Consider the following 25,833-nt stretch of genomic DNA (forward strand, 5'->3'; position numbering starts at 1 on the left):
AGACCTAATCACCTCCCTAGGTTTCCATCTCCAAATACCAGCATGTTAGGGATTAGGTTTCAACATATAAATTTTGGGGGGCACAAACTTCAGTCTACAGAAGAGACTCTGAAAGGCAGGTAAAGGCCAGCTTTCCAGAAAGTACTCAGTAGGCAGTGGGTGCATAAGCAAGGTCAGTTTTAATTCCCAAAAAGTAGCCTGTAATATCTGATTAAATGAGTACCATTCTTAAATATGACTTTGTAGGCAAACCTTTCTTCTATTAGTGATTTTGCCAATTATATCCTAGGAGGGCAGATTCTCACTGAAACCATGCAAATAACTATAGCACCTTGCAAAATAAATTTATCATTAAGAGTATTTGAATGTTGGGGCTTGGGCTAGGGCTGGTCAATGAGAAATTGATATCCTTTTCAAATGTTTTCAGTTTACAAAAAGCTAATTAAATTGCTGTGGACTACAGATAGCTTAAGAAGGAAAGACAAGGCTTCTTTATATATCTAGAAAACAGAACATTAAGACAGTATCAAAGGAATGCCTTTGAATGCTTGGTGGTTCAGTCAGTTAAGTGTCTGCCTTTGGTTCAGGTCATGATCCCAGGGTCCTAGGATCAAGTCCCATATCAGGCTCCATGTTTAGCAGGGAGCCTGCTTCTCCTTCTGCCTGCTGCTCACCCTCCCCCTGCTCATACTGTCTCACTGACAAATAAATAAATAAAGTATTTTAAAAGAAAGAAAGGAAGGAGGGAAGGAAGGAAGAAAGGATCTGTATGTACTGCCCCAAAAAAGTACTTTAAAAAGAGACAATATCAACAATATTTTAAACAAAGAACCACAATAAAAATTTCCCTTATCAGTTTATTCAGTACTTTTTCATTAGATCTTGAGATGGCAGTCTTTTGAAGCCATCTGTTTCTCAACAAAAGTGTTCTAGAATCCTGACTCCAGCCCCCAGTATGCTCTGAGAGTTGTCTAAGTGGTATCATGAAAAGCCTACACCCAAGAACCTCTTCTTTGAAGTGTCAGTAGTTTGATGTAGCTGGCACATTCATTTTCCACTGGGCTCTGAAACAACTCTTCTTTGTTAAATATACACACTCAGACCTGTAGCTAATTGTAGATTGCTTCAGACAAGCAAAAGAATAAAAGAAAACTGTCCATAGATAAGAGAGATTTAAAATGGCTGTGACTAATTTATGACTAATAATTTTCAAATTTGAAAGGTCTAATGAGAGGTTATAATAAGATTGAAGATTGATGTAACTAACAAAGAAATTGGTTGCTTCTATGGCATGTAAACCAAATAAAACCATTTCCAAAAAAATTGACAAAATGTCTTTAAGGACAATGATTAAGCCTATTTTCAAAGAAGTCAGAAGCCACCTTGGTGGCTTAGTTGGTTAAGCCTCTACCTTCAGCCCAGGTCATGATCCTGGGGTCCTGGGATCAAGCCCCCTATCAGGCTCTTTGCTCAGTGGGGAGTCTGCTTTTCCCTCTCCCTTTACCCCTCCACCCCTCTTGTGCTGTCTCTATCATGCATTCTCTCTGTTTCTAGTAAATAAATAAAATCTTTAAAAAAAAAAAGAGGTCAGTGAATATTTCACCTGATCCATAAAAAATAGATGATCATAGTTTTGAATAGGAAAAAAATATTAACTATAACATATAATCCTGAGAAATACTATACATAGTATATCAAAAATATACTAAGAATATTAAGTGATAGAATTCAGTATGTCTGGTATAGGTCCTGGAAATCTTTATTTATTTACATAAAACTCCATGGATAAGTCTTATATGTGTACCAGGTTGAAACGACTGGCCCATATGAAACTAGATTCAAACTATAAAGTAAGATTTTGGCAAGCATTTAAAAATATAACTGAAATTATGAACTAATAATATGGTGTTGCCTTCTTTCATTAGGCAGCATACTGCCAGGCCCCTCACAAATACAGAAAAAGTCCAAAGAATTCTATTTTAGTCATTTTGATCAGTGTCTAATAAAATAAAGTTAAAACTCGTAATGGGAAAGGAGGCATTGGCAAATCCCAGGAACATCTCGTAAAGTATATAAAAATTTCACTTTGGGAGGACAAAGTGTCTTTTTTGATTGGACAACTCTTCTCATGCAACTTCTCACAAGTAACTTATCAAATGGGCCTGAGCTTAGTTCTGCTGCCTTGGCTGCCCTCTGTTCCATTTAGTGTCTCATGTTCCCAACCACATACAAATATTTCTTGAGTTCATAGCAACATTTTTCATAATAGTCAAAAAGTAGAAACAACCCAAATATCAGAAATGAATAATCAAAATGTTGTGTACATTAAATGAGCAATTATTATTTGCCAACAAAAAGAAATGAAATTCAGATACATGCTACAACATGGGTAAGCCCTGAAAACATTATGCTGAATGAAAGAAGTCAGAGTCAAAAGACACATGCTGTGCTATTCCATTTATCTGAAATGTCTGGAATAGGCAAATCCCTAAAGACAAAATGTAGACTAGTGGTTACCTGAGCCTGGCAGGGAGAGAAAGTGCAGAGAAATTGCCAATAGGTACAAAGTTTCTTTTGGGGGTGATAAGAATGTTCTGGAATTAGGTTGTGGTGTTGGTTGCACATTTCAGTGAATATACGGTACACTTACACAGGGTGAGTTTTATGGTATACAAATTTAATCTTAATAATAAACATTTTTTTAAAAAAGATAGTGTGCAGCCAAGGCAGTCAGTGCATCTGTCAGCTGTGCAGAAGCACAAGAGACTTATGGAGAATTATCTCCCACTGTTTCTATCCAAGTACATAGTAGTTTTTAAAATATAGTTTTCTGGGACACCTGGGTGGCTCCATGGGTTAAGCTGCTGCCTTCGGCTCAGGTCAAGATTTCAGAGTCCTGGGATGGAGTCCCACATCCAGTTCCTTGCTCAGCGGGGAGCCTGCTTCTCTCTCTCTGCCTTTACCTGCCACTCTGCCTGCTTGTGCTTGCTCTCTCTGACAAATAAATCAACAAAATATTTAAAAATATATATATAGTTTTCCTTCTATGTGTTTTGAACATATATATATTCAAATATATAGATTTTTATATATTTCTCATTTATGTTTATATATGTTTCCATATGTATTGTAGGTGTATGGCTAGGTATTTAAAAATTATTCTAAATACATAATATTATTGTAATTTATATCTTTGAACTCATTTTTGTTTGTATAAAAACTATAGATTTTTTTCCTAAGGATTTTATGTATTTATTTGAGGGATACAGGGAGAAAGCATGAGCAGAAAGGGAGAAGCAAGCATTGTGTTAGGCAGGGAACCCAATGCAGAGCTCAGTCCCAGGACCCTAAGATTATGGCCTGAGCCAAAGGGAGGTGCTTAACCAGCTGAGCCACCCAGGTGCTCCTAGACTGTAGTTCTTTTTAAAGCTTTTATTTTTTTTTAGAGCAGTTTAATGTTCATAACAAAACTGAACAGAAGGTAGGGATTTCCCCTAGGCCTCTGCCCCCACATGCATAGCCTCCTTCATCATCAACATTCCCCCTCAGAACAGAACATTTGTTACAATTGATATGTCTACATTGACATATCATAATTATCCAAAGTTCACAGTCTACCTTAGGGTTTACTCTTGATGTACATTCTATGGGTTCCACAAATACTTAGTGACTTGTAACTATCATTACATATTCTACCTATTCATCTATTCATCTTTTCCCCTAACCCCAGCCCCTAGCAAGTGCAGGGAGTGGGAGAGAGAGAGAGAGAACCCCAAGCTGAGTCGCTGCTGAGCATGGAGGCTAACTCAGGGCTTGATCTCAAGACCCTGACATGGTGACCTGAGCCAAAATCAAGAATCAGAATCTTAACTGACTGAACTACCCAGCCCCTTGCCCCCACCACAGATCTTTTTACTATCTCTAATGTTTGCCTTTTCCAGAATCATATAGTATGTAGTTTTTACAGATTGGCATCTTAACTTAGTAATAGTCATTTATTGTTTTTTAAAGTTTTTATTTATTTATTTGACAGAGAGAGACACAGTGAGAGAGGGAACAGATGCAGGGGGAGTGGAAGAGGAAGAAGCAGGATCCCCGCAGAGCAGAAAGCCCAATGCAGGGCTTAATCTGAGGACCCTGGGATCATGACCTGAACCTAAGGCAGATGCTTTAAAGACTGAGCCATCCAGGCGCCCTAATAATATACATTTATGTTTCCTCCATATCTTTTCATGACTTGATAGCTCATTCCATTGTCTAGATGTACCACAATTATCCATTCACCTATCAAAGAACAACTTAGTTGCTTAATTGCCATCTGTATGCGTTGTTTGGTGAAAACGATAGGTTTTTAGTGTTCATTTCATATACTGCTATTTTGTTAAATTCTCCTACTGCTTTAAGTGTTTTTTGCATTTATTTCTATTTATTCTTTTGATTTTTCCACAAGATGCTGGCTTTGGTGCATATATTTAAACGTAAGAAAAGAACACTTGAGGAGTGCCTGGTGGCTCAATCAGTTAACTGCTGTTGGCTCAGGTCATGATCTTGGGATCCTGTGATCAAGCCCTGCATTGGGCACCCTGCTCAGTGGGCAGTCTACTTCTCCCTTGCCCCTCTCCCCAACTTGTGTGTGCTCTCTCTTTATCTCAAATAAATAAATAAATAAAGTATTTTAAAACATACAAATTAAATTAAAAAAAAAAAAGAGTAGAACACTGTAGAGGTTGTGTAGGAGAGGCAAGGAAGGGAGGCCCTGCAATCGTGCACTAGACTGTAAGGTGATTTCACCAGGCCCTTTCTTTGGGGACCCCAGATTCAGTATCATTAGGTCTTTTAGGTGTCAAATTTCTAAGAAAAATGTCTTTCAGTCTCTTGCCAATAGCTGCCAACATTCCTTGAGCTAGGTTGGAAGACTCTCTGGGACTGTGAACTTTAAGTATGCAACCTTTCACTGTACATAAGCCTTTGCTAAATCCCTCTGTTTTCAATATAGGACTCCAGTTCAACAACGTCCATTTTCCTGTCAACAGAGATCCTGCTTTACCTTCTCCACACAATAATCCTAGAGTCAGGAGCAAGTTCCAGTTTTGTGGGATCTGAAACATGTGATTTGGGGCTTTGAGAGAAAGAATAAAAAATAATTAAGCTTTGCACATTAAAACAAACAAAATGACCATCTGAACACATTTCTTGGGCCCCTCTCGGGTCCATGGCAGGGGCCCAAGCAAGAGCTAGGCTCTAAACCTACATATTACTTAACTTCATGGAAGATCTAAAATAACCTCCAATTTTCCTTGAGGTCAAGGAGAGGAAATTGCTTACTAGTGTATTTAGGGAGGGATTTGGTGGTCTAAACTGCAAACAATTTAAATAAAAAAGACCTTTACCACAACTCCTAGAGGTACCTAATATCAATCTAAGCCTTTGTGGGGTCAAGGAGGGGGACTGGTGTAATAAGATCGTTTCTCAGATTTCCTTATTCTTATTTTCTGCCTTCTTGGGTTTACCAAATTCATTTTCACTCATCTATTAGCTGTTCAGGGTCAACATGTTGATAGGGTTCTCTCCTTTTCCATTCTTGATGTTCTTGAGTTTTGTTCAGTAAAGAAATGATTTTCCTGTCATTTTGATCAAGTTTCAGAAAGGAGCAGAGGTAAAGGTGTATGCTCTACAATCTACAATGCTTAACCCAAAATCAGAATGTGCCAGATCACACTCCAAATGCCCCCTCCCTAAATTTTATACTTTTAGCAGCACAGCATAAAAATATCTACTTACCCTTACTCTTGGCAATATTCCATATTCTCAAAATTTCCCCATCTGGTTAGAGTAAACTGTCTTATTATTTAAATTTGCATTTCTCTGATTATGTTGAAGTTCAACATAATTCTTTATGTTTATTGGCCATTGTGTTGCCTCTTCTGTGAATGACCTGTTCATATAATTTATCCATTTTTGTAATAGGTAGTAAAGGGGAAAAGAACATGCCACCCCAAAATATGCCAGTTTGGCATATTGATTGATCTGAAAGCAAGTGAGAAAAAAACAGATAAAAGAAGGGCTCTTTGACATTTCCCTTTCTACCTAAAACAGGGCATACAATTTCCCCTAAAGAAGGTGCTCTCCCTGGTATCAGGAAGAAGAGAACATTCTTATCACTGGAGACAGGGAGTTGACACCAAGATTAATCTGTATCAACAGTCCTTCTAGAAGAACCCTTGTCTTTCCTCCATTTCCCTCATCTATTCCTTAGTCATTTTCCCACAGTTTACCAAGCCCTATCCAAACCCTCTTATCCTGTCTCGTCAGTCTCCCCAGTTTATTGTTCTTTGTTAAAATGGTATGTAAACTCTCAATCCTATTCACTTCTTTGGGTTTTCTTTTCTTATATATAAAAGCCTCACCATACACATAAAAATATTAACATCAAATAAAAGTTGTATGCTTTGCTCCCAACTTTCTGAAACTTAAACTTTTGTAAGTTTAATCCTCTGGCCCAGCCACAGAACCTGAGGGTAGAGGAAAGGTCTTCCCTCCCTTATAGTAGTTGACCTTTTTTTAAACTGATTTGTAGGCATTCTTTATAGTTGTTAAAACAAAAATTGCTGTTCTACAATTTGTGAATATTTTCTTCTAATTTATCTTTTTTACTTTCTGGTATCCAAGCTCTAGGACATTTTAAATTTTGATATTATCTTGTATTTTGTTTCTATATAAAGATTTTCCCAATACTGATGTCTTAAACATGATTTAAATTTTTCTTTTAATACACATATGGTTTTATTTTTCAAATTATGGCCTTTAATCCATGTAGAATATATGGTTATGCTGTTAAGGGCCTTTTTTTCCCCATATGAACAATTGGGATACATACTGAATAGTTCATCTTTCATCCATTGATTTAAAATGCCATATTTATTAACTACTAAAAGTTTATATGGACATTTTCAGTTTCTGGATTCCCTAGTCTTACTCACAGATTTGATATCTTACTTACTACACATTTTTAAAACTGCACTTCACATAAGAAATATCCTTGTAAGAAATTAAGTGGGAATTTACTACTATTAGAAAAAGAACCAACTAGAGATCGAAATAAAATGTTCACTTTAATATTTATCACACAAATGTTTACTTACACATATCTGAAAATTATATGAAGACAATTTGTGCATGTCACAATTATATTACTATCATATAAGAACTACACATAATCATTCATTCAACTGTATCAGGATAACACACAAGGTTTTTGTTAGTTTAGACTTCTTAGTTAAAAGGAAACACCATATAAGGAAAATGAATTTCCAAGATTAAGTTATTAACAATACAAATAAAATTTATTTCTAAATGTCTTACATTTTGACAATTTTGAATTATACTTACATACTCTTAGTTCCAAAAACCATAAATTATAACACGGGTCACTGTCAGGGTGAAAATATATTTTTTAAAGCTTCTTTTAAAATATGCTATTATTATGCTTAACATCACTTGTTTTATTCTTGGCACATGTGGCATCTGGGAAAGTAAAAATACATTTTGCCAATTTTATGTTATTTGTGCAGGTAAAGAGAAAGAGCACAGTTTGGGACGCAGACAGACCTGTGTTCCATTGCCAGGTTTGTTTGAAGTTATGTTGTATGAGGCTGGCCAATTACTTCTTGGCACTGGGGCCAGGATTAAACTAAATAATGCATATTTTAAAATGCATAGCATGGGCACTAAATGAATGATAGATCCTTTCCCCAATTTATTCACATTGAAACAAAAGCAAAATATCAGTCTTATGTGTTTATATTTAAGGAAAATAAATGGAAATTTAAAAATAAAATTAACATGTTTTGAAAAATTGTACTTTTAAGAAATAAAGAAAGCCTTCATCAGGTTTAAATATTTCTCAATAAAACTTAGTGCCTACTATACCCTGATTTTTTTTTTTAAGTCCTAAAGTATGATAAAATGGTCAATGGTTAAGGACTTTTGGTTTTGTTTTTGTTTTTTTGTGCTACTGATATAAAAATAATGGCTATATTTAAGGCTTATTAAGTGATTTCAGTTGCCCTGAACCAAATCTGTATCTTTGATGTTGTACTATCAACTGAAACAGACCAACTGCCTTGAATGAGAAGATCCATTTGGTGGCATGTGGCAGTATAGCTTGTCTGTCACTGAGGATGATTCTTATATACACAATCACAAACCCACCTTTCTCATGCTAAATTCTTGGTGTTTGGAAGATCTAAGATTCCTGAAAATTAAATTTAAATTGTCACAAGGGAATAGCCTACTTTAGACAGCAATGCTTCCATCCCTATTCTTGGATCTTTTGTTCCCTACCCTGACCACCTACCAAATCGTCTTTCCAAATGGGACTGAAAAACCCCTCCTTCAGGAATCTTTTCCTAACCAAACTCCACATCCCTCCACTTATGTCCCTGATACTATTGTGTAATTTGTATTAGCTTCAACCTGCATATATTATTATTCATGTTTTGTTTGTCTTCTACTTCTAGCTAAGATGTAGTCTCTTTGACTTTTTAAGTTTCCACAGTGTTTAGCACAATACTGTGCAAGTATATATGTATGCGACTGTGTGTATGCATGTGGAATGTGTGGGGTGCATGTGTTGAATGAATAAAAGACTAAAGAAACTGGGTGGGTGGAGGGTGGGAACATTTCACAATTTTTTGCAAATAAAAGTTGCTAAACCTTCTTAATACTAAAAAATCTGGTTTCCAAAGCTATCTCAGTTTGGTTTTGGACATGTCAATAATAAAAAGGCAGTGAAAAAACTGTTTAAAAAACCTTTATGAAATATTCCAAAAGGCTTTTTAATAAATTATAAAGAGCACCAAACCAAAATGTTTTACTAAATAGTGGGCAAACCTTTCCTATAACTTTATAAATGTAGACTTCTTTTCATTCAAGACAAAGAATACTGAACAGGAATAGGTGTTGTGAATCAGGATAAAAAAGGCAATTCATTCTAAGTCAATATCTAATGCATATTTTGCAATTAATCTGAAAAGCCTTCTGCGGTACATATGTATGTTATGGTAAGTAAAAGAATGATTTCTATCAGGATGTTGTAGATCTCTATAATTATTCTGATACTATAAAATATGACATATACTGAAGCTGCTATTTAACAAGAAAAATTTTGTTTATAATAGCTGTTAATATTAAAATAGGATATAATAAAAAATATTTTCAATGTGTATATTTTCAAATTTGCCTGACAGTGTCCTTTTGAGAAATCTGACAATTTGTAATTAGATTACAGACATTTGAATCTCACTGTTATGATTGAAAATATTACACTCACATAACAAACAATGCTATTAGTAGCTTTTTACTGAAGCACTCTGCAAGTTATATTTAAAGCTTTGCAATAAACAAAATTCATTGTACTCTTTGTAAGTAAAATTACACAACATATAATGTACACTATAATTACATTAAGAATAAATAAATGAAGCATAAAAATTCTGTGCCATAACAATGGACTGTTTTAGCTGTCATTTTAAATGTTAATTTATATGTTTGTATTGAGTACTAATGTATTTTAAACTCAAGAACCTTTACCTTTAAATAATATACTAAAAATATCAAGTTTGGATTATAAACATAAAAGTTTATGCCTCTTTTTCTAGGTCATCTAGGAAATAAAATAAAACAAATGGGAGGCAAGGAGAGTTCTTTCTGTTACTGCAAAATGCCTCCTTGTTTTCGCATAGATTACTATGTCATTTCTGGATATTACAAGGTGACAAATATTACAAGATGACAGCTTGGCAAATTATGAGCTTCTTTAAGTGATTTCTTATTTGGAAGAAGGAAATAATTTAAACAAAGAACCTCCTTTTTTGGTTTACTCATTCTCAATCTTTTTTCTCTAATAAAGCACTTCTTGAAATGCTCACTATTAATCATTTTAAACAGCACAAAATGAATTGGATTAATTTATAGAACTAATCATAATAGGTTATCAGTATAGATACTAGGGTGAGGTCCTAGAATTTGTTACACGTAAGGCTAAACTTGCAAGAGATCGCATGGCAAAAGTGGAAACTTTGTGACATATCCCAGCTTTTGAAATATAGTTAGAAGCCAATCGAAAAAGCCTTTCGGCACCAAAGGTATTAAAGTGCCCAGGAAGCACCTTCTCTACCAGACCTCTGTCCACTAATTCTATCAGACGTTCACATGTTCCAACATAGTCACTTATCCTGCTGTATGGGAGCCAGTCAATCAGTGATCCATCATACACAACGTCTCCACTGAAAAGAATCTTCCGGTCTTTGTCATGTAAGCAAATACTGCCCCTGGAGTGACCAGGCATGTGCATAACAGTGAGCTGTCTGTCACCAAGGTTTATCACATCACCTACAAATAGAAACAGAGTTTACAGATAAACATGTTGTATACTTGACTTCAATCACTTAAAGAATAAAAGAACCAGTAGTTGATTGAAAAGAATCAATTTAATAAATTAGCAGTTGGTTTCAAAGAGTTCCAGAAGGATGACACTTATTTTCATTTTATTTTAGAAACACAATATTTATTAATGAAGAATTAAAAATAAGTTGACTGTATTTCATTTCTATTGTTTGCTTGACCAGTGTTTGTCAAAGTGAGTTATGTGGAACACTATTTCTGTAGGTTGTCTGATACATAAAAGAAAAGGAAGATTCTGTAGTCAAATATTTTGGGAAACCCTTCCTTCAAAGAAAATGAAGCAGATTTTTTTCAACAAGGCTTCTGAGAGCTTTTTAATGTGCTAATCTACATTGTAGATATACACAAGGGAGATATGACTGTACCATTTCTCAAACTTATTTGACCACAAACCTTTTATTTTTCAGTACATCCATGGTACAAGTTTCCTGATGACACAATTCATGAATGCTGCTCTTTGCAGTATGAGAGCAAAATTGCTGTCTCACTGGATTTAAATCAGTACTAGCTTAAGTTACTCATCATAATTTAAAAGTTCCATATTGTTATCTTTAGTGCAAACATACATACAGAAAAAAATTAAAGACATATAATTTAAAAGTTAACAGGGCAATTAAACTGTGTAATAATCAGAATTTGTTAAGCCTAAAAGACAATGAAAGAGGAAAAGAGGGAGAAATAAGAAATAGATACAGAAACAAATAACAAAATGGCAGCCCTAAATTCAACTATAGCAATAACTACATTAAATGTTAATGGGATAAACATTGTAATCAAAGGCAGAGATTGTCAAAATAGATTTAAAAAGCAAAGGAACAGGGGTGCCAGGGTGGCTCAGTTGGTTAAGTGTCTGAATTTGGTTCCGGTCGTGATCTCAGGATCCTGGAATTCAGCCCTGAGCCAGGCTCCCTGCTCAATGGGGAGTCTGCTGCTCCTTCTCCCTCTCCACTTCTTCCCCCCATTCATGCACACATGCTCTCTCTCTCAAATAAATTACCTCTTTAAGAATAATAATAATAATAAAAGATAAGATATATGCAGTCTATAAGAGAGGAACTACAAGGTCAAAGACAAAAAGAAGTTGAAAAAGTTATACCACATAAAGTTTAATAAGAGAAGTAGAGTGGCTATATTAATATTAGACAAAATAGGACTATTAGTAAAGAAAAGAGATACATTTGGGGGGCACCTGGGTAGCTCAGTGGGTTAAAGCCTCTGCCTTCAGCTCAGGTCATGATCCCAGGGTACTGGGTCGAGCCCTGCATCAAGCTCTTTGCTCAGCAGGGAGCCTGTTTCCCCCCACCCCACCTGCCACTCTGCCTCTTTGTGATCTCTGTCTGTCAAAAAAATAAATAAAACATTAAAAAAAAAGAAAAGAGGTATATTTTATTGGGATATACATTAAGTCAACACACTAAAAAATTATAAATGTGCTTGCCCCTAACAAAGAGACTACAAATTCATGAAGTAAAAACTGACAGAACTGAAATAAGAATAAACAGTTCAGGAGAACCTGGGTGGCACAGTTGGTTAAGCAGTGGACTCTTGATATTGGCTCAGGTCATGATCTCAGGGTCATGAAACTGAGCCCCATGTAGGCTCCATGCTCAGTGTGGAGTCTGCTTATAACTCTCTCTCTCCCTCCCCCTGTACTCATTCATGCTCTCTCTCCCCCCACCCAACAAATAAGTTGCTTTTTTTTTTTTTAAGATTTTATTTATTTGACAGAGAGACAGCAAGAGACAGAACAAGCAGGGGGAGTGGGAGAGGGAGAAGCAGGCTTCCCACTGAGCAGGGAGCCCAACGTGGGGCTCGACCCAGGACCCTGGGATCATAACCATAGCTGAAGGCAGATGCTTAATGACTAAGCCACCCAGGTGCTCCAAAATAAATACTTTTTTAGATAAGAATAAACAGTTCAACAATTATGCTTGGAGATTTAAATAGACCTTTCTGAATAATTTGTATAACAAGTAGATAGAAAATCAGTAAGAATACAGAAGATGTGAACAACTATCAACTGATTTGACCTAAGTGACATATATAAAATGCTTTATCTTAAAACAGCATACAGTCTTTTTAATTGCACATGGGATATTCATCATGCTATTCAGTGAGGCTATAAATCAAGTCTCAGTAAATATGAAAGGAATAAAATAAAAATAACTTTTTGACTACAACATAATTAGAAATTATTAACAAAAATATTATGGGAAATATCCAAATATACACAAAGTAGGCATCACAACTCTAGATAACTTGTGAATCAAAGATGAAATCACATAGGAGATTATAAAATCTCTTGCACTGAATGAAAATACAAATAAAATATATCAAAATTTATGGGATGCAGCTAACGCAATGCTTAGAAAAAAATTTATTGCTTAAAATGCTTATTTATAAAGGGTTAACTGTTTAAAATCAAAGTTTCTAACAAAAATTTTGATCTTGGGCGCCTGGGTGGCTCAGTGGGTTAAGCCGCTGCCTTCGGCTCAGGTCATGATCTCAGGCTCCTGGGATCGAGTCCCGCATCGGGCTCTCTGCTCGGCAGGGAGCCTGTTTCCTCCTCTCTCTCTGCCTACTTGTGATCTCTCTCTGTCAAATAAATAAATAAAATCTTTAAAAAAAATTTTTTTTGATCTTAAGAAGCTAGGAAAAGGATCGAATCAAATATAAAGTAAGTGTTAAGGAATAAATAATGAAGGTCAGTACAGGAATAAATAAAATAAGAAAAAAAATCAATAGTAAAAGTCGAAGAAACCAATAGCTGGTTCATTGACAAGAGGAACAAAATTGATATACCACTGGCTAGACAAAGAAAAAAGTTAGAGAAAACACAAATTGCAAAAATCAGGAATGAAAGAAGGGATCCCAAAGGAAATTAAATGGAGTATAAGGGAATATTATGAATAACTTTAAACAAACTTGACAACTTAGTTGAAAAAGACAAATTTTTAGGAAGAGACAAATTACCTCAAGTGACTAGAGAAACAGAAAATCTAAATAGACCTATATCACGCAAAGAAGTTGATAAATAACTTAAATCTCCCCACAAAGAAAAGCCCAGGCTCAAAGATGGCTTCATTGGTCAATTCTGTCAGTCACTCAGGACAGGGAAGGAATCTTGACTTTCAGAATATAGATGAGGAGGGAAAGCTTTCAAATTCAATTGTAGACAAAGACAAACAACAACCAGTATTCCTAATGACAGTCATCTCAAAACCATTATCAAAATATTGGCAAATTAAAGACAGCAATTTATAAATAGGATAATGACCAAATGAGGTCTATCCCAGAAATATAAATTTTGTTTGACCTCTGAAAATCAAGTAATGTAATATACTATATTAGTAAAATAAAGGAAAAAAGCCATATGATCATCTCAATAGATGCAGAAAAAGCATATGACAAAATCCAACCCTAACTGGTGGTAAAAACTTTCTGCAAACTAGAAAGAGAAGGGAAGGCCCTCTACTTGATAAAGGGCACCTATGAAAAACCTACAGCTAACATATCACTAAATAGAAACACTAAATGCTTTCCTACTAAGATAAGAAGAAGGCAAGGATATTTACTTTTACCATTTCTATTTAACATTACACTGAAGATTCTAGCCAGTGCAGTCAGCCAAGAAAAAGAGTAATGTCACACAGAGTTGCAAAGAAGTAAATCTGTCTTTATTCACAGATAACAAGATCTTTTTGTAGAAAATCCTAAAAAACGTACAAAAATGCTAGAGAATTAAAAAAAAAAAAAAAAGTTTAGCAATGTTACAGGGTACAAGATCAGATACGAAAATCAATTGTAGGGGCACCTGGGTGGCCCAGTCAGTCAAGCATCTGCCTTCAACTCAGGTCACAATCCCAAGATTCTAGGATCAAGTCCTGTGTTGTGCTCCCTGCTCAGTGGGGAATCTGCTTCTCCCTCTCCCTCTCTAACTCCCCCTGCTTGTGCATGCTCTCTCTCTCTGTCAAATAAATAAAATCTTTTTAAAAAATCAGTTGTATTTCTACATATTATCAGTGAACTATCAAAAATATTTAATTTAAAAAGCCAGGGACGCCTGGGTGGCTCAGTTGGTTAAGCAGCTGCCTTCGGCTCAGGTCATGATCCCAGCGTCCTGGGATCGAGTCCCGCATCGGGCTCCTTGCTCCGCTGGGAGCCTGCTTCTCCCTCTGACTCTGCCTTCCACTCTGTCTGCCTGTGCTCGCTCTCGCTCACTCTCTCTCTGACAAAAAAAAAAAAAAAAGCCATATTGGGGCACCTGGGTGGCTCAGTGGGCTAAAGCCTCTGCCTTCGGCTTGGGTCATGATCCCAGGGTCCTGGAATCGAGCCCCGCATGGGGCTCTCTGCTCGGTGGGGAGCCTGCTTCCCTTCCTCTCTCTCTGCCTGCCTCTATGCCTACTTGTGATCTCTGTCAAATAAATAAATGTAAAATCTAAATAAATAAACAAATAAATAGCCATTTCTTTCATAATAGCAACAAAAAGAATAAAATAGGAAGAAAAATTTAATAAAAGATGTTTTGTTATATCTATATACTGAAAAGTATAAAAACATTATGAAGAGAAATTAAAGACCTAAACAAAAGGAGAGATATATCATATCAATTAAGTGGAAGCCTCGAAATTGTTAAGATGGTATTTAAATATGATTTTTCCTATAGCTACAATGCCCAATAGAACTTCCTGAGATTATTGAAATACTCTGTATCAACTCTGTCCAGTACTGGACATGTGGCTACTAGCCTCAAGTGGCTAATGGTACTTGAAAAAGGCTAATGCACTACAATTTAATTTTAATCAATCCTAGTTAATTTAAATTTGTATTTAGATAGTCAAATATGACTAGCGCCTACTATAATGGTGAGTGTACATCCATAGATTTGATAAAATCTCAATCAAAATCTTGACCTTTTTGTAGAAATTGAAAATCTCATTCTAAAAGTTACATGGAAATGCAAATGACTTAGAATAGCCAAAACGATTTTGAAAAAGAGGTACAAAGTTGGAGGACTTACATTACTTAATTTCAAGAATTATAATAAAGTTACAATAATTAAGATAGTGTGGTGCTGGCTAAAGGATAGATATAATCAATGGAAGAGAATAGAGTCCCAAAGGAGATATTCATATATGGTCAACGAATTTTTGACAAAGATAATTCAATGGGTAAAAAGAATAATCTTTTCAACAAAGTAGACTAGAACAGTTTGGATATCCATATGCATATAAACATGAAAGAACCTTTCAACTGTCACTTGACAAAATGAACAAAAAGTAACTCAGAATGGATCATAAACCTAAATGAAAAGCTTCTAGGAAAAAAAACAGGAGAAAATCTTTGTGATTTGGGGATAGGCATAGCTCTTGGATATGACACAAATAAATCATAAGGAAAAATGACTAACTGGGCTTCATCCAAGTTATAAGCTTTCTTGCTTAAAAAGACACCATTATGAAAATGAAAAGGCAACCCACATATTGGGAGAAAATATTTGCAAAATATATGTCTGATAAAGGGCTAGAATTCAGAATATATAAAGAATACTTTCAACTCAATAGTAAGAAAACAACAAAAAAATTTAAAAGAAGAGATTTTAATAGACTCTTTAAAAAAGAAGATATTTGAATAGCAAATAAGTACGTGAAAATACGCTCACCATCATTAGTTATTAGGGAGATGCAAATAAAATCACAATGAAATACCACTACATACTCATTAGAATGGCTAAAATAAAAAAAAGATGGACAAAAACAAGTGTTGACAAAGATGTGGAGAAACTGGAACTCTTATCTGTTGCATGTGGGAGTGTAAAACTGTATAACTATTTTGGAAAACAGGCACTTTCTTAAAAAATTAACATCCACTTACCGTAAGAACCACGGATTCCATTCGGAGGTATCTACCAAGGATAGTCATAAGGGGCCAGACTCCTTTACAAGGTAATTGTTGCAGATTTAAAGTGCCTCTGGGGATCACAAACCACTTTCATTCATGTATGGTTGGCAGGTAAGGTAAAGAAATTATAGCTAGGTTGGTGTAATAATGGGTCTATCAGAGTGATTTTTTTTCGTTAAGTGTGTAGAAAGGGAGTGAGAGAAACTGAGTCAAAAAAAAATCTGTGGATAATAACCAATGTAGGGATAGAATTTTTATTGATTGGTGGTTATACCCAGGTGATATTCAAAATATTTAGCAACAGATAAGTCATAAGTGCCCACTTATCAAAATAGATACCAACTGTAAGCTGTTGATAAGGCCATATGGCTAAATGTCATTAGATCTGCCATTACTCTGTGGCTTTACATGTGCCTCCCATACGTTGTAACACTCATATAAATAATTTCATCAAAACTTCTAAGAATCAGAATTGCCTATGAAATGTATTCATATATATATAATATCATATATATAAATGTATAATCACACACACAACCATACACACACGTAAAATATCCTTTTAAGCCCTCACCCTGACCCAGTTGTCATCAGATTCCAGCCATACTAAACTTCTTTTGGCTTCTCAAATATCCCTTCCCAACTTGGTATCCCCCATCTTTTTATTTCATTTTTAATCAAAGAAATATATATATATTTGAAATATATATATTTCAAATAAAATATTACAAAAGGGCTTAAAGTGTAAGAAAAAGTTATTTGCCCCATTCTGACTCTATCTCCAATCCTGCGCCCAAGAATCAACCACTTTTTAACAAATTTTCTTCTGGTAGCTGTCTCTACTATATACACCCATCTCTAAATAATTCTTATATCTCATTTCTTGATTTGCCAATTAGATATACTGTACTGATTTCAATCACAATTTCTTGGTTTATAAATTTTAGATTATATTTATTGACTTCCATGATGAAATACAAGGATTTTTAGTTCTATTTATTCTTCATTATTCTACTGGCACTACACGTGTATATATGTCTTATCCTCTCATCCTCCCAAAAGAGTAATGATTTAACTGCTCCTGTATGGAGCTCTTTAAGCCTGGCGTAGTATCATTGTTGGAATGCCATCTTTGCCATCATCCTGATGCTTCCTTTCAACTTTTTCCTTGTATTAGATCTCATGATTCCTATATGCCATGTTTTCCTCTTGCTTTACTTCCTTATTTTGAAGGGAGTAAGTAGGATAAAATTGTATCTTAGTAACTTTCTAAGTAACAGCATGTGAGAAATAATCTTTCTGAGAACTTCACTATTAGTGAAATGGATGTAGAATTCTCAATTTGAAATAAACTGCATTCAAATAAGGCATAATTCTTCTTTTCTAGCTCCAAAGCCATTATGATCTGTATAGAAGCCTTTTTAAGAAAGATTTATTTATTTAAGACAGAGAGAGATGGAGAGAGAGAGAGAAAGAGAGAGAGTGTGTGTGGAGGGGATGGCAGGGAGAGAAAGGGAGACAGAATCCATAAGCAGATTCCCTGCTGAGCGTGGAGCCCTACGTAGAGCTGATCCCAGGACCCTGAGATCATGACCTGAGCCGAAACCAAGAGTCAGACACTTAACTAACAAAGCCACCCAGATGCCTCTGTAGAGATGACATTTTTATTTAAATTTCTGGAAGCTTGATTCTAGTATTCTGAAATTTTACAATAAAATGTCTTTGGTTGGGTGTGTTTTATTTGTGGTAGGAACTCTGCGGGTTCTCTCAACCTAAAAATTTACATCCCTTAATTACGGAATATTCTCATGAATTATCTCTATCATCCTTTCTTTCCAGCACTTTCTCTATTCAACCTGTGCTTCTTTTATTCCAATGTTGAATTTTTCCAAACTGGTCCTCTACTGGATCTCTCCTAGTTTTCATTTTTGCCTATCTGCTCTTTCTTTTAAGTTTTTCAAATTTATCTTCCAGTTCTACTAAGAAACTTCTACCATTTTAGGGGTGCCTGGCTGGCTCAGTTAGTTAAGCGACTGACTATTGATTTTGGCAGGTCATTTTCTAAGGGTCACGGGGTCAAGCCCCATGTTGAGCCCCACTTCAACCCCCATATGGGGCAGGCATATATCTGCTTCTCTCCTTCTTTCACTCACCCTCTGCCCCTCCCCCTGTTGCATATATGTGCTCTCTCTCTCTGAAATAAATCTTAAAAAAAAAAAAAAAAGAAACCTTTGCTGTTTTAAATTCCTACACTCGTGTGTGTGTGTGTGTGTATACTGTTCTTTTTTTTTTTTTTTTAAAGATTTTATTTATTTATTTGACAGAGATCACAAGCAGGCAGAGAGGCAGGCAGAGAGAGAGAGAGGGAAGCAGGCTCCCTGCTGAGCAGAGAGCCCGATGCGGGACTCGATCCCAGGACCCTGAGATCATGACCTGAGCCGAAGGCAGCGGCTTAACCCACTGAGCCACCCAGGCGCCCTATACTGTTCTGTTGCTTATGTTTAAAGCATCCTCTTGTCTCCTGGATATCTTGAATGCAATAGCTTCTGTCATCTCCTGATGCTATTAATGATAGTTTTCAACCCTCAAATTGCTTTATGCTATTTTTTTAGTATTTGATCTCAAGTTAAACAGATTTCTCGGATTTTCATAATGCTTGGTTGCCTGTTTAAGAATGGGGAGTGAAAAGGCTGCGTGTAGTGCATGCACGGGGCCAGTGGCCAAGGCTTCACTGTAGAGAGATCAAGTCAAAGATTGATGAGGGATCAGCATCTTAGTCTTTCCTCTAGGGCTAGATAAACTTCCCGGGTAAAAGTCTTCCAATTTGCTACTTGGGGGATAAAGACCTGTTGTGTACCCTTGAAGTCTAGTAAGGAACATACTCTCTCTATCTCTCTGTCTCTCCTTCTCTCTCTCTCTCTCTCACACACAAACACACACACACACACTTTTCTTCTATTTTCCATACTGAATCCTGAGCTCAATAGTACTTAGCACTTTCACTCAAGAAACTCCTCTGCTTTACCCACCCCAGAGGACACAATAACTGGATGCGCATTCCAGACTTAATAGCCTCTTAAATGGCTTTCAACCAATTCTACTTATTTCCCTATTCTTTCCTTTGCCTCTACAAAGGTACCAGCTACTGCTAATTCCTGAGCCTTTTAAGGTTCCTGCAGTGCAAACTGGATTGGTGTTTGATTTCCCATTGCTGCCAGAAGATAAAACTGCTGACTCAGTCATCGCATTTACTCTGCAGCATCTGAAATAGTTCAATATGGATTTACAGTTAAACAGACAAACCATGGTCCCTTTATAATAGTCTTAGGTTTGGGTTGGAGCCAAGATAGATGTGTTTTTCAACCTGCTACCTTCCTGGAATCTATTTTTTTGTTTTTAACCTCCCCAAATGATTTAAGTCCACTTGTCCTAACTGTGATTATTTTGGTGACTCTGGGTAAATTGTTTAAACATATATAACAGGGGACAAAATGCCTGCACTTCGTATCATTTGAATATTGTGAAAAAGAGACAAAAAGATATATGCCCAGTCAAGAAGAAGGTGCTATATTAACCTAAGGTTTATTTATCTTCTTAGAGGAAGATACTATTTCACTGTTGGTAGGGGGAATTGTTTTCCATCTAAGATGATACACTGGATGGTGATATCTCCTTGTCCCCCATTTACAAGTCAGCATTAGGATTAGTTATACAGTGCCCAGATTTATGCTTCCTCATGACAAGTGATCTTCAATTCACTAAGTGAAATGTAATAAACCAATGACTTCAGTCTCCTTATGCTCTAATTAAAGCAACAACATTATGCTGTTTGGTATATGCTGATCATGTGTGTGTATAACTGTATGAATTTTTCATATAAATACTTTATGTCTCCTTCCAGGCATCTGGATCATGATAACAGCAAGTCAGCAGGCCACACCATTCAGAAGAAAAAGGAAATTAATATTCCTGAGAAAAGAGGAAATTAGATACTACTTGAGAGGTGAGGCATTCTGCTCCTAATGAAAAACACCTTTTGATTTAACACACTATTCTCAGCTTTAAGTGTTTGGTAAATATTAAGGTTGGTTTTTTTTTTTTTTTTTTCACACTTTCAAAGGCTTACAGGCCCCCTGCAGTTCCAAAATGCTATAATATTACTACCATCAACTGGGATTTAGGAAACCTGGATTCTAGTCCTAGCTCTTTTCCAAACTGGATATGTGATCTCAGGCATGATATTCAGGCCTGCTTGGGCTCTTTACTTATAAAATTGTAATTCTTATCATTCTTTCACCGTTCATTTCCTATTGCTGGCACAGGAGCAAAAGTAAATAAATCAGAAGTAATTTATTATTCATTCAGACAAATTAATATATTTTAAATACTAATGTAAACATTTTTTGGTTTCAGTGCTACAACTAATTAACTCTGAATACCCACCAACTGCATGGAAATCTTACCTCTAAAAAGTATCGATTTTATCAAAAAATACAAGAATACTGTATATCTACTTTTCTTTCATCTCAAATTATCAGATAATGACTACTACCTAACAAGTCTTTTTTTTAATCTTTGGATTTAAAATTTTAATGAAAAGACTTTTTCAGTGAAGTGTGAGGTACAGAATCTTGCTTTCTATTTTTTGATATTTCAAATGTTCAAGATCTCATCTGTATGATAAACTGATTATTATAAAATATTTCATATTTGTCATATTGGTCAGTCATAAAGTAGCCTTATTGTGCAACAGATTTTTCTACCTCTTGAAGGAATGTTTTAATAAATAAAATTGGCAATTAAAATGGTTTCAAGATAAAAATGTGAGAAGGGGTTTCATATCCTACTCAGAATTATTAAAATGTATTTAAGGGGTAGGATTTATGATCTACATGATTTGATCTCTCCATTCTTGGTTCCATTCCTAGCTTTTGTCACTGTCTTGCTTTGTGGACTCTAGGCAAGCCATCTAATTAGGGGTCAGCCATCTCACTTCAAACCTGTTGTGAAGATAAAAGGAAATCAACAAAAGTATTCTGAAAGGAAAAAAAGGAAATTAATGCTGTTGTGGCTAATTAGCTCAATTATTCAACGTGCTGGGGTTGAGAGGGCTCTTATTCCATTAGTTTCTTTCTAATCCCCATCCTGTCTTTTACAGAACCAGAGGCCCAAGGCTATCCATGCATGAGTTCACATACTTCAGCATCACCGGAAATACCTCCTTATTAATTTTTTTCAGGCCTTGCTTTAAACCAGACCATATATTGTCATACTGTAAGACTCACACACTCTTTATGTTCACTATCAAGCTTTTCTCTAATGAGGCTACAACAAGAACAGAAACCTATCTGGAGATAAGGATGCACGAGCAGATTTGGAACCACCGCTCTCTAATGGCTTTCTAAACCTACAGGTGGGAATTGCTTATACCCAGCAGTGACCACTGACATCCCGGATGAAGTCAGCCGGCCTCAAAAGCACAGAGCATGTCATGAACTCTTTGTGAGGAGTCATTACTTAGAAGTCTTTTCTCTAGAAACGCGTCTGGAAATCAGGTGTTCGGGGAAAAGAATGGGTAATCCCTAGGCACAAGCCTTTGTAGTGTTACTACTGTTTCTTGCATAGGAAAATGACTAGGGGGTGGGGCCGGATTTAATTCCAGTACTTGGCGTTGCCACACGGTGCCAGAACTGGTCTCTGGTAGGGAAGGCTGCGATGGCCTTGGCTCCCATCGAGTGGGCTTCTACCCAAGAAAGGAAGAAAGAGTAGTGGTGTTTCTGCGATGTGACAAAACGGGCCAGCTTAAAGCCACGCATGTCTGCAGCATGCATCCCTCGAACAGTTTTCCCCAATCCCCACCCTTAAAGACAGAGCGCGCGCCCGCGAGGGCCCATTACCATCCTGCAGGATGAGGGTGGGCTGTACCGCCTGCACTCGGAACTGCCTGGCCCTCCAGCCGGGGCTGGGCGCCCGCACCACCTCGCTGTCAGACAGCCAGGTCACGGTCTCAAAGTTGTCCCCGCGAGCCAGCGCCTCGGCCTCGGCATGATGCACGGCCACCCGGTCGAACTGGTAGAGGCCTCCGGAGTGGTCGAAGTGCACGTGGGTGGCCACGGCCAGCAGTGGCCGGCACGCCGCGTCCTCTTTGGCCCCGTGATCCTGCAAGAGCCCAGAGGAGTACAGGTACTCCGGGAGGCTGCGCAGCCCCAGGCCCGTATCGATCACCACATCTTGCTCGGAACCGCGCACCAGCCAGATGTTGGCGCGGTTGCCCGACTCATAGAAGCGTTCCTGAATCCAGAAGATGCCGTCGCCCAGGGACTTGTGGGCGTACCACTCGAGAGCGGACATGCTGGGCAGGGGTGCGGTCGGGTGGAGTGGGTGTAGGTGTGTGTGCCTCTGGCAGGCTGTCCAGACGCTAGGCGCTGCGGCGGTGTGGAGCGGTCAGCCCGCAGCCAGCGAGGAGGCGCAGAGCGAGGAGAGGGCGGGGGATCCGGGAGATGCGAGGGTGGGGGGGAGAACTAAGAGGAAGGACGCGCCGAGACGCGGCCTGGAGATTCGGCCCGCACCCTCCAGCCAGGTCCGCAGAGAGCAGAGGTTGCTCTGCCCGCACCGAGACGCGGGAATAGTCGCGGCTTCAACAGCTGCAGCACGAGAGAGCGTTAACGCAGGGTCACTGCAGCAGACTGGAGACCCAGAAGGGGACACTTTCTTCACCCCAGGGGTCTGACTGCAGAGGCGAGAAGCTGGGCGGGGGAGGTGCCAGGTCCTCCCACCCACCGCGCGCTGCGAAGCGCATTTCCAGCCGGCGCCGAAAGAGTCAGGCCAAGCCGGATGGACGAGTACGGCGCCTGCCAAGGGCTAAAAAGCTCTTGGCCCAGCGGGCGGGGCCTAGCTAGGGAGTGGGCGGGGCTTACTGGTTGTGATCGGAACAGGGCTCTGAGGCCGCGTGGAGGGCGGAGCGCGCTTCTCCAGAGGTGGAACGGGTATCCCAGCGCCCGCGCCTTCTGTCTGCACCCCTTCCTTGCCGGCCGGTACTTCGGCTGCACAGTTTTACCCAAGCCTCAAGACTTAGTGAGCAGGTAACAGAGGGAGTGATTGAGGGGTTGGGAGGAGATGGAGAGGGTAGAGAGAAGTTAAATGGGCACATGGAGAAGGTGGGGGGAGTCAGGGTGGCGATTCACTAAAGCGCTTCTGGATTGAGGGGCGTGGAGAGATCTCTCTACCTTTCCTTCTCCTAATCCCTTCAAAATCTTTGAAAACCGTCCTTTCCAGATTTTACCTAGTCTCCACTTCCTGGGACTGTTTGCAGTGAGTTAGAAGGGGATTAATGATGGTAGATTTTCAAATCTGGTAACTGTGTGATTGGCTCAGGCACGAGTCATTGCCGCAGACTTGCTGCTTAAGGACCGACTATTCTGTATGTTTTCCTAACTCTTGGCACTCTCCCCTGTATCGCGGGGAGAGAATTTGTTAATAATGTTTTTCTGGTCTTCTGAAAAATGAAATTCTGTATTCCTTCCCCTACCCTCCGTTTTTTTTTTTTTTTTTTTTTTTTGGTTAGTTCGTCCACTCTTGGAAGAGAGCAAAGAAACTTGATAGAAAGGCTCAAGTAAAGGTGGAGGCAGCGCACCTCGTGAGAATGGAAAACGTGGATAGTGCCTGGGTGTGGCCCAGCCCTCCACAGAAATTACCCCTACTCTTAACCCCAGGTCCCTGTCCCCACCTAACACTTCCCAGCAATTGAAACATGAAGTTAGGCTTCAAAAATTCCCTTGAGAACTTGGCCAACCTCCTTACTCAGCCAGGAAAAATTATAAAGATACCCATGAGATAGCATTATAAAAAATAATTACGAAAACCCTTTTTGTGGCAGCTACTAATAAGCCTTCATAGGAGAAATGTACTGTCTTCCCCTACACTGCTAAAGCCTTTGGTGAAGATGCAGTTTTTCTCAATATTTTCCTAATCTAGTTAGAATCTATCCAGTCACTCTGTTCAGGGGTATCCATACATGCAAGGTCTTGAGCTAGATGATATGTGAGAATAGAACTGGAGGGGGGGGGGTTGTGATCTGCGTTTTCAAGAATTTGAGGGAAGATAATAACTATGCACAAATAATTGTATGTAAAGCAGTAGAGGATATATACCACAGAGGGAGTAAAAACTAGGTGCTATAAGGATACAAATGGAAATGATTGTTTAAGAGTGGTATTTGAGCAGGACTTAAAAGACCAGTTTGTTAGGATGCCCTCCGCTGGGAAGTACAGAGCTTTCTGTAGTTGGGTATTTTTCCTCTAGGCAGAGGGGAACCACTGTAGGAGAAATGGAGGGATATATTCACTAGGCAGTAAGTTCAGCAATAATTCACCCAGTGTTTATTGGACTTTTGCTAGGCTCTGATTAGTGATAGAGCATGAAAATGTGAATAAGTCTTCAAGGAGGCTTTCATGATTACAGATCCTTCTGCTTGCATCACACATTTCCCTGAATGTCTGTCCTTTCTTAGTTCTTAACTAAGAACTTAGTTCTTAACTAATGGCCTTTCCATTTCCTGTGCTAGGCTGTGAGCTCTAGGAGAGCAGAAGCTTTGTTTTTGTTCACTGCTGTATGCCCAGTATGGAGAATATGGCCTGACACAGAGGGTACTTAATGAATACTTGATGAATGGGTAATTGAAGAGCTTACTGGAAAGACAGACAAGAACTGACAATTACATCATGATTTTTTTAAAAGAGTAATAAAAGCAGGTCTCTCCCTTCTCTCTCCTACGGAGAGACCTACCTCCATGTTGGGTGGAGAAAAAGTATATTTGCACAGCATCTTAAATGATGTTGGGGCTTGCTTAGGTAGATGTAGAAGGAATGCATTCCAGGCAGAAAGAATGCTACAAGCAAGAGTTGGTGTAGCAGAGTTGAGAGTGGCTAGAGTATGGCATGCAGGGCGCAAGAGGCAGAAAGTTAGACTCAAAGCTTTGTTAGTTAAGGAGAGTGACACATTGAGGTTTATGTTCTAGAAAGATGACTAGAAAGTGGATTGAAAAGGGGTGTCTGGCCATGGGAATTTACTTGTTCTGTGTTAGAGATCCAGGTGAGAAATTGTAAAGGTCTGAACAAAAGCGGAGGTAAAGGAAGGTCAGCATGTAAGACCTTCCTAACGTTCATCTATTGATGAGGGGATTGAGGGAGATGGGGAGGAGGTCAGTATGACTATGGGATTCTGATTGGGACAATTTAGGTGTCACTCTCATCAGGAAAGGTACTGTAACCTGGCTTTCAAGTCCTCCCACAGCTTTTATGCCTGCTTACATCTGTTTGTACATTTATTCACCTTGCCAATATGTGCAAGGGACAGTGTGAGATGTGGAAGACAGTGCATTTAGGCCAGAACATAACCCATAAAATGTTCGTAATATGAGGAATTTTAGAGATTAGCTCAGGCTCTGCTGCAAGGTTGTCTTTATAATTG

General features: G+C 38.0%; 1 protein-coding gene and 1 long non-coding RNA gene across 3 annotated transcripts in view; one reads left to right on the plus strand and one right to left on the minus strand.

The window, feature by feature from the left end:
* Nucleotides 1-21,638, plus strand: part of LOC309861471 — a 59,649-nt gene extending 38,011 nt beyond the window's left edge. The window contains exons 3-4 of one of the 2 annotated variants that reach the window (XR_014309957.1): nt 20,267-20,368; nt 21,524-21,638. This is a non-coding gene — a long non-coding RNA (uncharacterized lncRNA). Of the gene's footprint in view, nt 1-20,266; nt 20,369-20,778 lie in introns of both variants that reach the window. The other variant, XR_014309958.1, reaches the window with a different exon arrangement.
* On the minus strand, nt 7,094-23,810 carry MBLAC2 (metallo-beta-lactamase domain containing 2). Its single transcript, XM_082724398.1, has 2 exons — nt 22,263-23,810; nt 7,094-10,392 (listed from the first exon to the last, which is right to left on the minus strand). Exons 1-2 carry the CDS (start codon nt 22,714-22,716, stop codon nt 10,007-10,009), a joined length of 840 nt encoding a protein of 279 aa, XP_082580524.1. The 5' UTR covers nt 22,717-23,810; the 3' UTR covers nt 7,094-10,006.
* Between the last annotated feature and the right edge of the window lie 2,023 nt (nt 23,811-25,833).

Source organism: Mustela nivalis, assembly GCF_964662115.1.
Source record: "Mustela nivalis genome assembly, chromosome: 3".
In the NCBI taxonomy this organism is placed as follows: Eukaryota; Metazoa; Chordata; class Mammalia; order Carnivora; family Mustelidae; genus Mustela; species Mustela nivalis.

Coding starts and splice junctions, on each gene's coding strand:
- MBLAC2 (XM_082724398.1), bottom strand. CDS start 22,716: ATGTCCGCTCTCGAGTGGTACGCCCACAAGTCCCTGGGCGACGGCATC. Junction 10,393..22,262: donor CACCCTCATCCTGCAGGATG/GTAATGGGCCCT, acceptor TTCTATTTGTAG/GTGATGTGATAAACCTTGGT.